General features: G+C 33.8%; 1 protein-coding gene across 1 annotated transcript; it reads right to left on the bottom strand.

Annotated features, from left to right (window-relative positions):
- Positions 1-837: 837 nt before the first annotated feature.
- ccdc15 (coiled-coil domain containing 15) lies at positions 838-13,920 on the bottom strand. Its single transcript, XM_051110643.1, has 10 exons — positions 13,470-13,920; positions 11,330-11,479; positions 11,003-11,180; positions 10,779-10,895; positions 10,513-10,689; positions 8,591-8,686; positions 8,004-8,107; positions 7,081-7,275; positions 3,707-3,855; positions 838-1,140 (listed from the first exon to the last, which is right to left on the bottom strand). The coding sequence occupies exons 2-10, from the start codon at positions 11,335-11,337 to the stop codon at positions 1,022-1,024; spliced, it is 1,143 nt and encodes a 380-aa protein (XP_050966600.1). The 5' UTR covers positions 11,338-11,479; positions 13,470-13,920; the 3' UTR covers positions 838-1,021.
- Positions 13,921-15,344: the final 1,424 nt, after the last annotated feature.

Raw genomic sequence — 15,344 nt, 5'->3', positions numbered from 1 at the left:
CATTTTGTTTGCTATGGTTTTAAATTATTAATTTATCTTAATTTTACATTTCTATAAGGATGTTTAAAATATTTTTTACTATTTAAAATAACTGTTTTCTATTTGAATATTTTAAAATATAATTTATTCCTGTGATTTCAAAGCTGAATTTTTTGCATCATTACTCCAGTCACATGATCCTTCAGATATCATTCTAATATTCTGATTTGCTACTCAAAAAATATTTATTATTATTATGATTATTATCATGTTGAAAACAGTTGAGTGAATTTTTTTCAGGTTTCTTTGATGAATAGAAGTTCAGAAAAACTGATTTCTGGAGGATCATGTGACACTTAAGTCTGGAGTAATGATGCTGAAAATGTAGCTTTGATCACAGGAATAAATTACATTTTAAAATATATTCAAAACAGTTATTTTAAATAAAAATATTTCACAATATTACTTCTTTTGCTGTATTTTGGATCAAATAAATGCAGGCTTGGTGAGCAGAAGAGAATTCTTAAAATATGTAAAAATGTTACTGTTCAAAAACTTTTGACTGGTAGTGTAATATATGTCCTAGATTTTACTTTACCTGACCTATCATCCTTGACCTAAAAACCTTGACTAGAAAATAGGATGTTGCTTTCTGGAATGGAAGCAAATACTTCTTATTTCCACAGACAAAGACAGAAATAAATTTACTGGCTTCTCAGCCTGAAGCGTATGATCAGGGACTTTGTGTGGATAATGGCTGAATATGTGTACAAAGGTCACATACACATTTAGGTACATTTAGGTTAGGAAAACCAAGTTGTGACACATTAAACACTCAAAGCAGTTGAAATTCTCAATTCAGTAAGGTTTATTGTAACAGTAAAAACACTGGTTACATTGAGGTATGTCAGGTATTTCAAAACCATTCTTAAGTACAATAAAAAATATCACACCATGAAATCATTATGTTAATACAACATAAAAAGTTCAATCAGTCAAGTCTTAAAACATGTTCAATAATGACACTAAAGATGGAATACAATTACTTCCTTTGAAAATGGACATCCATAGTAGATGTCTTCCAGGTGGACGAACACTGTCCAAAGCCTCCTTCCTTGAGATCACAGCTTAGCAAGACAGACTGCAGAGCCTGAGCATACGCTGCAGAAAAATATCATAAATCATTACGGCCATTATTACCTATGCGAAGAAGAACTGCACTTAATTGAATGCGCACTTATAGTGTACTTCAAATCTTAAAAATATATTTAAAAAAAAAAAACAGTACTTGAAGAAAATATAATATTAATGAAATAAAAAGCCACTAAAGAACACTTTAATGAATATGTTCCCTAACACAATTATACTTTATGCACTTGTAATAATGCAAAATTAGGTTTATTTTAAAAAAACAATTTAAATTATTATGTTTTAACAGTCTTTGGTCATATTTAAAAGAAGTATATACATATATTGATGTGCTAAGATGCTAAAGCGCATGTAAAATACTTGATTAACTGTAGTGTTCAGTATTACATTTAAAGTTAATATGTGACCTTGGACCACAAAACCAGTCATAAGTGTCAATTTTTTCCAAAATTGAGATTTATGCACCTTCTGAAAGCTGAATGAATAAGATTTCCACTGACATATGGTTTGTTATGATAGGCCAATATTTGGACAAGATACAACTGTTTGAACATCTGGAATCTAAGGATGCAAAAAAAGTCTAAATATTGAGAAAATCGCCTTTAAATTTGTCCAAATGAAGTCTTAGCAATACATATTACTAATCAAAAATTAAGTTTTGATATATTTAAGGTAGGAAATTTACAAAATATCTTCATAGAACATGATCTTTACTTAATATCCTAATGATTTTTTGGCATAAAAGAAAAATCGATACTTTTTGGCTATTGCTACAAATATACTCGTGCTACTTAAAGGAGAACTTCACTTCCAGAATGTAGTTTAAATGCAGCTTCAAAGGGCTCTAAATGATCCTAGCCGAGGAAGAAGGGTCTTATCTAGCGAAACGATCGGTCATTTTTTTTTTTTCAGAAAATAAAAATGTTGTATACTTTTTAAGCACAAAAGCTCGTGTAGCACAGGCTCTGGGATGCGCATTCACAACGCTACGTACTATTGAATCACCTTGAGACATCATGCCGAACGTAGGTGGAACTACAGACCCAGTGTTTACAAAACAAACGCGCAAAGACTAAGAAAGTGCAAGTAAGTTTGTAAACACTGTTTACAAACAAAAAGGTACAACAATGTCCTCCTCTCAAGTTGTAGGTGTAACTAATGACCCATCACTAATTTGTAGCATTGTGGACGTGCATCCCAGAGCCTGTGCTACACAAGCTTTTGTGCTTAAACAGTATACAAAATTTTATTTTTCAAAAAAAAAGACAGTTTTGCTAGATAAGGCCCTTCTTCCTTGGCTGGGATCATTTAGAGCCCTTTGAAGCTGCATTTAAACTACATTTTGGAAGTTCAATATCAGGGCACCAATGAAGTCCATTATATGGAGAAAAATCCTGAAATGTTTTCCTCAAAAACCATAATTTCTTTACGACTGAAGACAGAAAGACATGAACATCTTGGATGAAAAGGGGGTGAGTAAATTATTTGTAAATTGTTGTTCTAGAAGTGGAGTTCTCCTTTAAGACTGGTATCGTGGTCCAGGGTCACATATATTTCAATCTTTATTACAAATATTTAAATGCATAACATATGAGTTTCATTTCATATTTTAGTTTATCACATGCTTGTCAGTTCAATCAGCAGGACACCTTGTCCATATTTCAAATGTACACAATAGAAATAATGATGAAATTACATATGAAGAGTTCAAATGCAAAAGCCTCTAAATACATATGACGTTTTTCGTTAAAATAAGCATTTCTTTCTGGCTACTTTGTATAGGTTTCTATGTAAGTACTGGTACTTCTGACTGGGCTGAGGCTGAAATTTAGCGAGTTTGAAGTAAAAGTATTTGATGGACATATACTATGTGTCAGGAGCATTCACTCAGTATCATTATCTCATTTTTAACCGAGATGGCTTTTAGCTGGTTTTGCAAAGACATGCTTAAGTTGAACTAATTGCTTAAACTGCTTTAAACTGTAATACATTTTCATGTATGTTAAGTATGCTACTAGAAGTACTCTTTTTCAAAGCATGCTGAAGTGTACTTCTCTTTCACAGGGGTATTTAAAACTTGTTTTTATCTTGTTATAAAATAAGATGTTCCTATGATGAACTAAACTCATGATTAAACTTCTGACAGTCTGGTGAAAATATGTATTGTTATACTATGTCATGGAAAGTGGAAAAACAAAAGACATTTGTGACAGAGGCCCCACATGCATTGTCTGTCAAGTCATGGTACTGTGAGTAAGAACATTTACGACATAAAAACAGGCACGACGTGACAAATTTCCAGCAACATTTTTGAAGTTCGGTCTACAGTTACGAGGAGCAGGATTTTTGACCAATGATGTTTCTCTGTGGGCGGGGCCATCCCACACAATGCCACAGAAATAGGAACCAGGCAACCAATAAGATGTTGTCACTTGTTGCTTGTTAGAACAAATACTTACACAAGAATTACACAATACACAGTGTAACAAGACATTCCAATCATTTTCATTGAAGGGAAAGCAGAACACTCTATTATCCTAAAATTTTAAATAAATTGGACACAGAGTGAGCAGTTTACCTTTTGGATTGTTGTAGAAGATGCAGTTGTTGGCACAGGTGTCAGGATGGCTGTCCCAGAAAGTGTCCCCACAGCAGCACAGAGGAGGCAGTTCCACTTTATACTTCTTCAGCTTCTCTTTCATTAGAGCCTGCATGGCCTCAATGTACCTGTCACAGAATCATCACATACAACGACAGCTCTTTACATATGATTGTCACACAACTCTATGATGCATTGATGTTATGGTTATAACATTATGGTTTTCACGAGTTCACGCTTACATATAATTAGCCGGAGTATAGTAATGCATGTTTGGCGTGCTGTCCGGGGAAGGGCTCCGAGCTCGGGAATGGCCCGAACCCAGAGAACCCCCCTTAGGTGTAGTGAGAACTCGGAGTGAGGAGATGGGGTGGTGGAGGGATGCTGATAAACCGTCAAAAGGATAGAGGTAAGTCAGCTGTATTTGAATGCATAGCGTTGATTGACTTGAGTGGACTCCTGTTGTGTTAATTAGGCTAGGTATCTGACGCGCTCCTCCCGAACCTTGTTAATAAAACATCATATAGTGTGGGGTCAATAATGTATATTTTATATATATATATGAATTAATGGGTCAATATCACTGTAGGGTGCCTTTTGGTGTCCTGTACATAAATGTACATAACCTGCACAAAACTCTTCTGCCATGAAAACTTGAAGGAGAAGTCCAGTTCTAAAACAAAGATTCACATATAATGTACTCACCCCCTTGTCATCCAAGATGTTCATGTCTTTCTTTCAGTCGTAAAGAAATTATGTTTTTTTAAGGAAAACATTTCAGCTTTTTTCTCCATATAATGGACTGATATGGTGCCCCGATTTTGAACTTCCAAAATGCAGTTTAAATGCGGCTTCAAACGATCCCAAATGTGGTTGTAAACGATCCCAGCCAAGGAAGAAGGGTCTTATCTAGTGAAATGATCGGTTATTTTCATTAAAAAAAATAAAATGTAAATACTTTTTAATCTCAAAGCTCGTCTTGCTTTTCTCTCCCTGAACTCTGTGTATTCTGGCTCAAGACAGTTAGGGTATGTCAAAAAACTCCAATCGTATTTTCTCCCTCAACTTCAAAAATCATTTCAAAATCATCCTACATCGCTGCAGAAGTACCGACCCAGTCTTTGCAAAGTGAACATGCAAAGAAGATCAAACACCCTTAACAAAAAAGGTAAAATAGCGATATAGGACGATTCTGAAGTTGAGGGAGAACACGAGATGGGAGTTACTGTCAGATGGGAGTTACTGTCATACCCTAACTGTCATGAACTGGAACAAAAACAGTCCAGGCAGAGTAAGACAAGATGAGTGTTTGACATTAAAAAGTATATAAATCCTATTATTTTTATGAAAATAACCGATCGTTACACTAGATAAGACCCTTCTTCCTCGGTTGGGATCATTTGAAGCTGCATTTAAACTGAATTTTGGAAGTTCAAAATCGGGGCACCACATCAGTTCATTATATGGAGAAAAATGCTGAAATGTTTTCCTCAAAAAACATAATTTCTTTACAACTGAAGAAAGAAAGACATGAACATCTTGGATGACAAGGGGTGAGTACATTATATGGGAACCTTTGTTTTGGAAGTGGAGTTCTCCTTTAACATAAAACTGACTATGAAAGGGTGTGTTAGGCTTTTTATATTCATAACAAAAGCATTACTTGGCTCTTTAGATACATTTTCTAGATTTTTTTTAAGTTTTGTGTAGGAGGATGCCTATTATTTTGCTATGTCCCATGCACTGCTCATTATTCATCATTTGAATGAGAGCAGAATATAATCAAATCATAAAATTGTACAGTTTTGCTCTCCTATTAATATTTTGTTAAATAAGAGATTACTCAGTTTGAGTGCATTGACCTTTTGGTAATAAAAACAATATTTTTATTTAATAAAAAAAAGTAAAGTTTGAATGGTTGTCCACCCTGTTGTATTGGGGAATCTGCCCCCTTTAAGAAAAGGCCGACAACAGGTTTTTTGTCTCTTTAGTGGCAGGAATTTCTAATGACTGAGGTGAGTAAGTTGGTGACTTGGTTGGTGACAAATTTTCTGCCTATGAGTTTGCTTACTTGCTTTTCCTAAGCTTAACATGTCCACCCTGTCGACATAAAATATGCCGGAAGTGATGAGAATACAGTATTTTCAAAATATGTAAGTTTAATAATACCAAATTCTCTTCAACAACCAGACTAAGTGTTTAGCTAGTCACAGTTTGTTGTAAGCTAATATGCTAAATGAAGCTCAAAATGTTCACCCTGTCAGCCACTTAGACTTGATAGGGTGATTCATTTATTCATTTACAGTTAATATTGATAAAAACTAAAATGAATGAGGGGGCGGGGTGTATATCAATGTGATTGAGAATGTAATTATACTGTATTATTGTTCTGCTTTATGTGTCCACACCGCTGTGTGCTGGTCCACCAATTTTCAAATATAAAATATCACAGTTTTTTCCAAATAAGAAAAAATACATGTGCAAATTGACTTTACTTTAAAAACACATGGTTTACATAAAATCTTTTATGTATTTAGAATTTGAAAGCAAACAAATAATCTTGGAAAGTGACATTATACCTTTCAGAAAATATAATTTGCATCCTAATAGTGCAATGAAAATGTATTTAACAGTAATAGATATCTCCATGACAGGGTGGACATATCTAATGGTTTATGCTTCAAATAATGGCCCATAATTATCTAAAAATGTGTGGGAGCGCAGCTAATATGTTTCTATAGTACTTGAGTGTCTACTATTTATGACATTACATAAAGCGAATGGGAAATTAAAACCAAAATGTTTGAGTGTGGGTTCTGTGAGGAGTTATGAGAAGGTTGAAAGGCACTCTATGGTGATATTGACCCTAATACTTTTATTCAGCAAGGATCAAATTGATCAAAAGTGAGAGTAAAGGCATGTACAATGTCACAAAAGATTTTTATTTTAAATGAGCACTGTTTATTGAACTTTCTATTCATCAAAGAATCCTGAAAAAAATCATCATGGTTTCTTCGAAATTTTAAGCAGCTTTTTAAAACACTGATAATAAAAAAAATGTTTCTTAAGCACCAAATCAGCATATTAGAATGATTTCTGAAGGATCACGTGACACTAAAGACTAAAGCTATGACTATTAAAAATTCAGCTTTGCCAACAGTTAAACAGATAGATTCTTATTTAATAACATTTTACAATATAACAGTTTTCACTGTATTTGTGTTTAAATAAATGAACGGAGAGCACAATATATTTTTTTTTTTTTAAACTTACCACACCAAACTTTTAGTGTATTTACTGTTATAACGAACATATTCATAAGATAACTTGTGCCATATATTGGCAGTATGTACCGTTTGCTTTCTTTGATCCTCTTTGTTTTCTCCCGTCTCGCTACCTTCTCTGCTGCCTCCTCCTCATCAAGCCTCAATCGTTCCAAAATCAAACACTCCCTCTCAGCCATGTCTTTTCTTTCTTCCTCCCGCTGTCGCTGCCTCTCCATCTTCTTCTCCTCGGCTTTTCTGAGTTGTTCTTTTTCATTCTTAATCCTACACACAGAAAAAAGTTCTCTGAGTTCATAAAAGAAAGCATAAAGCTTAACATGAAGTCTTTTGTGTTCTTGGACAACTTAATGAAAGAAAAATGATGTGTGGTTACTTGCTTCAATAGCACAAAAGAAATGTACTTAGGCTCAAGGCGAGTTACTAAAATAAATAAAAAAAAACCCCCACAACTTTTCATATTAACCGTAATAAATCTTTTAAAAAATCATTATAATGTTTAAATAAATTGTATGTAATTATGTACATAATATAAACATATAAATTAAGCTATTTTTAACTAAATTCTATATCATCAATAAAGGCTATACATTTTAACATACAGATCTTTTTCTCCTTGAATTTTTATTTGCTAATGTCATGCAGTGAGTTGAGTTACAGGAAAATGCATAATAGTTTAGTAGTGTAGAAGTTTAAAATATGCATATCTGTCACAGGAGTGACATTTTTGAGTAATAGTCATGTCTTTTTCATGTCATTGTGACGAAGACCTAGCACTCATTCTAGCAGTCTTATTTTAAGTCCAGTATTATCATTATTTTACAGTAACTAGTTAGTCATGTAAACTACTTACTGTAACCTGACTACAGCACAGAAACCAAAAGAGAAGTGAGGAACCATCATGTGGAAAGTAATGAAAATAGACATCCTCTTTAGTAGCATAAACGTGCTGGTGTTGTATAGAAGATACTTGTACACATGTGGTGAGGTTCGACCTTGCAGTTCTCTTCAGATGTTTCCTGTGCCTTTGATGCTCCTTCACTTGCTCTCGCTCAATGTCCATGAAGTGTCGTCGATACATGAGGAACTGAGACTGCCTCTGAAACAATACAGTTTCAGTTTTCAACGCTTTGAAGAAAACAATATTTATTTGGTAAACAAAGATTCCACCTATATCAAGACTAAATGTAAAGGATGCTATGAGAACTGAAATTTTTATTCATTTATGATGCATTAAAGGTATCAAAAGTGACAGTGACAGCATTTATTTAATATTCAATATAAATTAATTTATACATACTGAACTTTCTATTAATTCTTCCACAAAAAATATAAAACAGCACTACTGATTTCAACATTGATAATAATGATAAATGCTTCTTGAGCAGCAAATCAGGATAACAAAATGAATTTGTATAGATCACATGACACTGACTTTAAAATTTGTTAAAATAGACTAGTTATTTTAAATTTGAACTTTGATTGGCACTATTATAAAAATGAACACAGATCTTCAAAATAATAATAATAAAAAGAATAGAAATAGAGGAGACACCATTCTGAATAAAGCATGATTCCTCACCTGCCTCTTCAACTCCTCCTGATTCTCATGAGGCCAAAGCACTTGGGAAGCTCTGTAGTCAGTTGTAAAGAAAACAGTGGGATCTGGCTCATACACCTGCACAGACACCAATATGCATACATAAAATTATAAAATGCATTGTAATATATAATAATATTAGATTGTTGAAAATTTGAAATGGGTCATTTGGTATAAGACAGCTTAAACAGCACTGATTCAGTTTTTAGGGACACCTCATGATATTACAATCAAGCTCATTAAAATAATGGCACAGGAGTAGGACTAGAAGTAGGATTTTTGATACCAAGAGGGTCCTTATGGATTTGGTTTTTGACCACTTAAAATGTGTACAATTTAACAATTTGCTCTTGGAGCCATATTTAGATTCCAGTATCTCTGGAAATGAACTATATAGGGCTTTAAAAATGAAGATGCCAAAAGAAAAGTTTGTTAAGACCCGGGCATTATTATATATTTAATAGTCCAGTTAACAGTCATCCAAGAGTTACATGCACACAAACATTTGAGGAAAAAAAAACTTTAAAAGTGCTTTTTCTAATTTTTCAAAGGTCACCACTGGCATATAATGCAACAGAGATTGCTAAAGTCAACAGATTTTACTAATAGACCTACCAATCTCTGTGTAAAAAAAATCTAATCAGGCTGCCATCTTTCTAAAGTCATTTTTACCCTCCTGTTATTTGCCTACAAATCTCAGATGAAAAATTCATTTTCACTACAAAATACAAAATAGTACACTACTCAGTAAATATACAGGTGTGACATTTAATATTTTGGCTTTTATCAATATAGAGAAAAAATAAATATTGACACAATATTATTGAGAAAATTAAAAATTTGAGCTTGGGACCTCTGGTTGAGTTTGCACAGAATGACCTTCATGCATTTAAACCCATTTGTACTTTGTGAGAAGAATAATATGTGTGATATTATAAAGACAATAAAACTAAATCATTGTTTCCCAATTAAATCATTAGGTTTTATAATGTCATTGACTAAAGCCAATTACTATTTAATAATGTTTTCCTCATAAACTACATGCAGATTTGTTGTTTTTTTCCATTAATAAAAAAAATTGTGCTGTTAATAGAATAAAATAATCATAATTATAGTTAAAAGCAGAACAAAATAGTAATATCATCAAATTTGGAGAACATGAATGTGTAAAAAAGGGTTAAATGTATTTCACTAAATCTGTGAAAAAGTGTGGGAGCCATAAAATACATTTTACATTTTGTAAATCTCTATGCAGCTCCCCTAACATCCTATGCCAGTTTGAAAACCTCTAATACAGACCAGAGATTTTCAAACTGGGGTCCAGGGACCACCAGGGGTCTGTAAGGGAGTGCTAGGATTGTTTAGGGGAAAACAGTATAAAAAATTGTAATAGATTAATCTATTAAAAATAGATTCAATAAATAAATAATACATCTAGCAGTACAGTACAAGAAAACAAAAATAATTGCAAACCACTGAACCACTGATGTCACATGGACTATTTTAATGGTGTCCTTACTACCTTTCTGGGCCTTGAACGTGGTGTGACCTTGCATAGGCCCTGCTGTTTATGCAGGGTCAGAAAGCGTGGATTTCATCAAAAAATATCTTAATTTGTGTTCCGAAAATGAATAAAGGTCTTACTTGTTTGGAATGAAATATGGGTGAGTAATTAACGACAGAATTTGGGTGAACCATCGCTTTAATTCTTCATTGTCAAGATCCTATGCCGCAAGCCTCAACACTTTGTAAAATACTGTTTCTTCCACAGAAGCTGAATTGTACCAGCCAGGTCACTTGTAATCAAAGAGTACCGATAAAAACCTCAAAACTTTTTTCCACTGTATATCTATGAATGTGCGTGCGCCATCCGAGACTACATCCGAGGCCACACAAGACCTTACCATATCGTTCTGAAAAGTTACAGTCTTGCTTCTGTGGCGATGCAAATGAAGAGGCTGGTCATATTGCCCCAACAGCATTTCATCTTCCACATCAACATCCTGCTCATTTTCCTCTTCTCCATCATTTGTACTTGCAGTATACTCCTTCTGATCTCTGCAAGTGTGTGATTCAGTTTTCTGTATATAACAAAAAGTTAAGATATTAATACTACAACACTGAATGTTCAGGTCTCAAAAATGACCCAAATGCATCATGTATGACTCACATCTCTAGCTGGGGATGTTTTCCATCTCCCACCAGGCAGCTGTGAGAGTTCATCACCCTCTTGCACCGTCTGACAAGCAGCTAGTCTGTGTCTCACCTGCTTCCTGACTTTACTGACCTGGGCAAGCGTAAAGAAACTCACACTTACAGCTACATTCTGCCAAATCACACACGCAAAATGAATAACATAGATGTATAAGCATCATGCTCTGTAAAAACCCATACATTATGTGTAGTGCGATGTGAAGAAACAGCCTCTGTCCCCCTGAGCGCTGACACAGCGAGAGCTGGGACTGCAGATTGCTCGCTCTCCATGTGTCCAGGAAGGGAATAAATTGGTTTGAGGCATAAGACGATGAGCTGCTTTGCTGGCTTGTTGCAATACTTTGCTCTCACATTCAACCTGAAGATTGTGTTCAGACAAACGGCTTTATGAGTGTGGGTATTTTAGAATTTGCTAGAACAAATTTGGACTACCATATTAAGGTGCAGGTAAAGCAAAGCCAGTCTTTTTTTTTTTTAAAAATAAGGTGTCATAAGGTGTTTTCTTACTGTCTCATATGATTTCAGTAGCTGCTGTTGTTTGCGCAGACGGGCCTGTTGTGACACACGTTCACGAACTGCATCTTGAAATCGGCGCAGGCCCTCCTCTTTCTCTCGTCTGGTCTCCTCCAGAAGCTCTTCTGTGAGCAAAGCCCGGACCTTCCACACATACGCAGGGTTACATTTACAGGACATGTGTGGCTATGAATCCTTTAGCATTAGGTACCCGCTAATAGGGATTTTCCATAAATCTTCATCAGTCCTAAAAGATCATTTTATATTTATTTGGGTTTGCAATTTGTGTAACCCTAATTTGGGATTTTTTTTTTAAAAAGAAGTAAAATATATAATAAAGTCAAAATATATAATAAATAATATATATTTGTTAAAATGCACAATAAAAATAAAAGTAATGGCCTGTGGAATTTTATTGACTGATATAATATTATCATTATTAAGATTATTCAAAAATAAAAGTAATGACCTGTGGAATTTTATTGACTGATGTAATATTATCATTATTAAGATTTTTAAAAGTACTTTTTATTTTTCCAATTTATATTGTCAAGTAATTTTGTTGTGTTTTGTCATTATTATTTCAATTATTATTATTATTATTATTATTATTAATTAATTAATTAATTTTGAGTTATTTTAGTTTTATTTTAGTCTACAATTTTAACAAAAAATAGAAATAAGCTTACTATTTAATATTTTTTTTAATATCAGTTAATGTTTATTTTATTACAAGTTTACATTAACAACAATTTCACATCGTAGTTAACGATAATAACCCAGATACTTGCAAAATAACAGTTCTAGGGGTCATTCTACAAAATCGGTGCCTTTTCCACTTGGAAAATTTTAAAAATAAAATAAGATTAATCAATATTTTTTTTAAATATCCATGAAATGAAGACACCTTAAAATGACAAGAAATTGCACTGTACCATCTCAGGCTATGTAATTTATTACTTTATGATTATTTTTGTAGCTCATGTTTTTGTATTTTTGTCAACCCTGTTACCAACACAAGTGTTACTATATACTATAGTATAATTAGAACTCAAATGCCACTGAATAATATAAGCATTAGCTCAATAATATACCGAGGGGGACCTTTAAAATATTTACATTTTACACAGATAATCTTTAAAAACATGGCCAAACCTAATCAATGTCATCCCTGTTACCCACATGTCAAAATCTGTCACTCTGAAATGGTTAACAGTAAATTTGCTAATTGCTAGCTAATAGCCAAGTTCACAAAAGCACATACTGTACACTTTGAAAGGATTTAACTTGTAGATACTGATTATATTAAATGTAAGAAATAATTGTTTAAACTTACATTTTAAGAATGGTAACAGGATTGACATTGCATGATGCCCCCTCCTCAGTCAGGCCTCATATGTCATCAAAAATAGAACATTAGAGGGGTGAGAGAAACATGGTTATGTTTTAAGTGCTGGAATCCTGATTGAGAGATGATGTAGCCTCCTAGAAGTGATGTCACTTCATTGTACATTATTTTACAAGGGTTTTTGACGAAGGTAACAGGGCTGACATAAAATCAAGAGATCAAAAAAATAAATGATTCATATTTTATAGAAAACAATTACATATACCAAAAACATTGCTTAAAAACAAGACTATATGAACAATATGCTAATATGATTTTTATACCATTTGCCTTCATTTTGCAAATTAAAAATCCTGCTAAAAATCATACTGAGGAACAGGCCAAAAACCTTACCCTTACCAGCATAAATGCTATTTAAATAATTTAAAACAATATGTAATTTACTTTATTATGTAATGTTGATGAAAGCATACATAGTATTGTTATGTTTTTAAATTCCTCATTTATTTGTTTGTATATTAAATATGTTTGATTATTTCTTAGGGACTTATTTCATAGCTAGTTTGGGCTCAAATGTAGGTTTGTGATTACTGTTACTGTTATCTTTTTTATTTATTAATTTATTTTCTTTCTTTATTTTCCCATAAATTTATTTTCCAATGTGAGTATGCGTGAGTATGTAGTATGGGTACACTTAATGGGTGTCTCAATAGTGGTAAGTGTCAGTCAAGGAAGCTCGTTTTCAACAACATTTCTTACAGCTCTCATATTAGTTTAAGTTCTTACCGCGGGATGTTCCTGACTCTCATCTCCACTCTCAACCCAAACACCCACAGGCGCCACAGCCGGGTTCCTCTCTGCCAACACTTTCACATCTTTGGCCTTTCTCCTGCTTCCAGAGGTTATCCTTTTATTTTCTTTTAAGAGCTTCTTTTGTGTTATCGAAGATTGAACCTTTTCTTTAGCTGTTTTTGCTTGATTCATTTTCGTATAAAAACTGGTAGATATGAATGGGTATAACTGTCATTTAAGGCTTTTCGGGAGGCACTGATGTTCAGACCTTATTACCAAGCAAGACACCGTTCCTCTGAGGAAAAAACAAAACTTTACATAAATCTTTTTTTAGTGCAGCGGTTCACAATGCTGTTACTCTCCTAATCTAAATAACGTTAATTCTACTTCTGTAACTGTCAGAATTAAAGCTCCGTTGCTAATGACGCTAACAGAATCATAACCATGTTAGACCCGCCCATTTATGATTCTATTGGCTACAGCTTGTAAAGATAAGATTTTATTCGTCGAAAGTAACGCCATTCAAAAGTTGTAGCAATTAGGCCACGCCCAATGTGCTCTTAAATGTAAGTTCGATGGGGAAAACAATACCTGCTCGTTTAAGTTCCTTGACAATTGTAAGTTTATTCCTAGATCTGAAAGAATGCCAGCGACTGAAATTAAATATAGTGGTTTTACAGAGCATTCCATATCCCTCTAATTCATATGAATCTGTTTTATATTGTGTATCGATTTCAAACGGAGTTGTATTTATGATCATACGATATAACGGTCATGTTATCATGTTAAACGGCCATCCGCTTTTTAAGTGATGACGTCATGCGTCCATTGAATGCACCAACGAGCGCTGTTTCCCGGGTCCAAACCCAAACTCATTTCATTTGAGAGTACTCTCTCAGCAGCCAGAGGAATTTAACTATCCATGGACGTGTTCTGCTCTACAAGGCTGAGGGAATTTCAGCCTTTAATAATGATTATCAATTATGATAAGCCTAACACTCACAATAAAAATAATAAGGTCATATAGATCGTAACACAATCTCGGAGGTAAGAAGTGGATTGTCATTCACCTGAAATGTTTGTCTTTTCATCCTGAAATGCAAGGCAAACGTTGAATCACAATATTTAGGAACCACAGTTTCTACAAATCCCTTCACTCGACTGGGACGTTCTCTTTTATTCTGGACGGCAAGGGCAGTGACTATAAAATCGAGCATATTTTGCAGCATTAAATTCGAAAATTCTTCAAAAAGAACACAAAGAATGGCCTTCTCTCCTGCCATAGTTGCAGCTCTTGCGTCATCAGAACAGGGTGTTCAACGCACCACTGTTTCCGTTTAAAAAACGTTTTGCATCGTTTTGTTGGGACTGAACGCAGCCCTGATAGAGCGTTTGACGCTTGACATCAGTCTTAACAAGCGAATTGTTGTTATGAAATGTTTCTACACTGTAAAAAAAAAAATGAGTCAGCTTAAAATAATGTTACCCTGCTGCCTTAACATTTTAAGTTCAGTCAACTAAAATAAGTTTAGTCAACTTGAAATGTTAAGTTGTACTAAGTAACAACTTAGATATTAGGAATTTCGAGGCTGGTATATCCTGCTCTGTCTTTATATGTCAACCCTAAAATGTGCTCAGATATTGACAGGGCTTTGTTTAAGTTTATCTGGAAAAGCAGAACTGAATATGTGAAAAGAAAAACTATTATTAGACCTTTTTCAGAGGGTGGGCTTAATGACCTTGATTTTAGTACTCTTAATATTATTTTAAAAAACATTGCTTGGCCCAAAGTAAATCTATATGGTTTTATATCCCCAATCTATTAAAAGTGTGGTGTGTTATATTTCTACTATCATGTGACTTCAAATA

This window comes from Labeo rohita, chromosome 5 (genome assembly GCF_022985175.1).
Source record: "Labeo rohita strain BAU-BD-2019 chromosome 5, IGBB_LRoh.1.0, whole genome shotgun sequence".
In the NCBI taxonomy this organism is placed as follows: Eukaryota; Metazoa; Chordata; class Actinopteri; order Cypriniformes; family Cyprinidae; genus Labeo; species Labeo rohita.
This window is presented reverse-complemented; position numbering and strand designations above follow the sequence as displayed.

Excerpts from the sequence above, each read along its gene's own strand:
- ccdc15 (XM_051110643.1), bottom strand. Across the intron at positions 10,896-11,002 it reads CACATCGCACTACACATAAT|GTCAGTAAAGTCAGGAAGCA; the intron begins GTATGGGTTTTT and ends ACGCTTGCCCAG. Across the intron at positions 7,276-8,003 it reads CATCTGAAGAGAACTGCAAG|GATTAAGAATGAAAAAGAAC; the intron begins GTCGAACCTCAC and ends TTCTGTGTGTAG.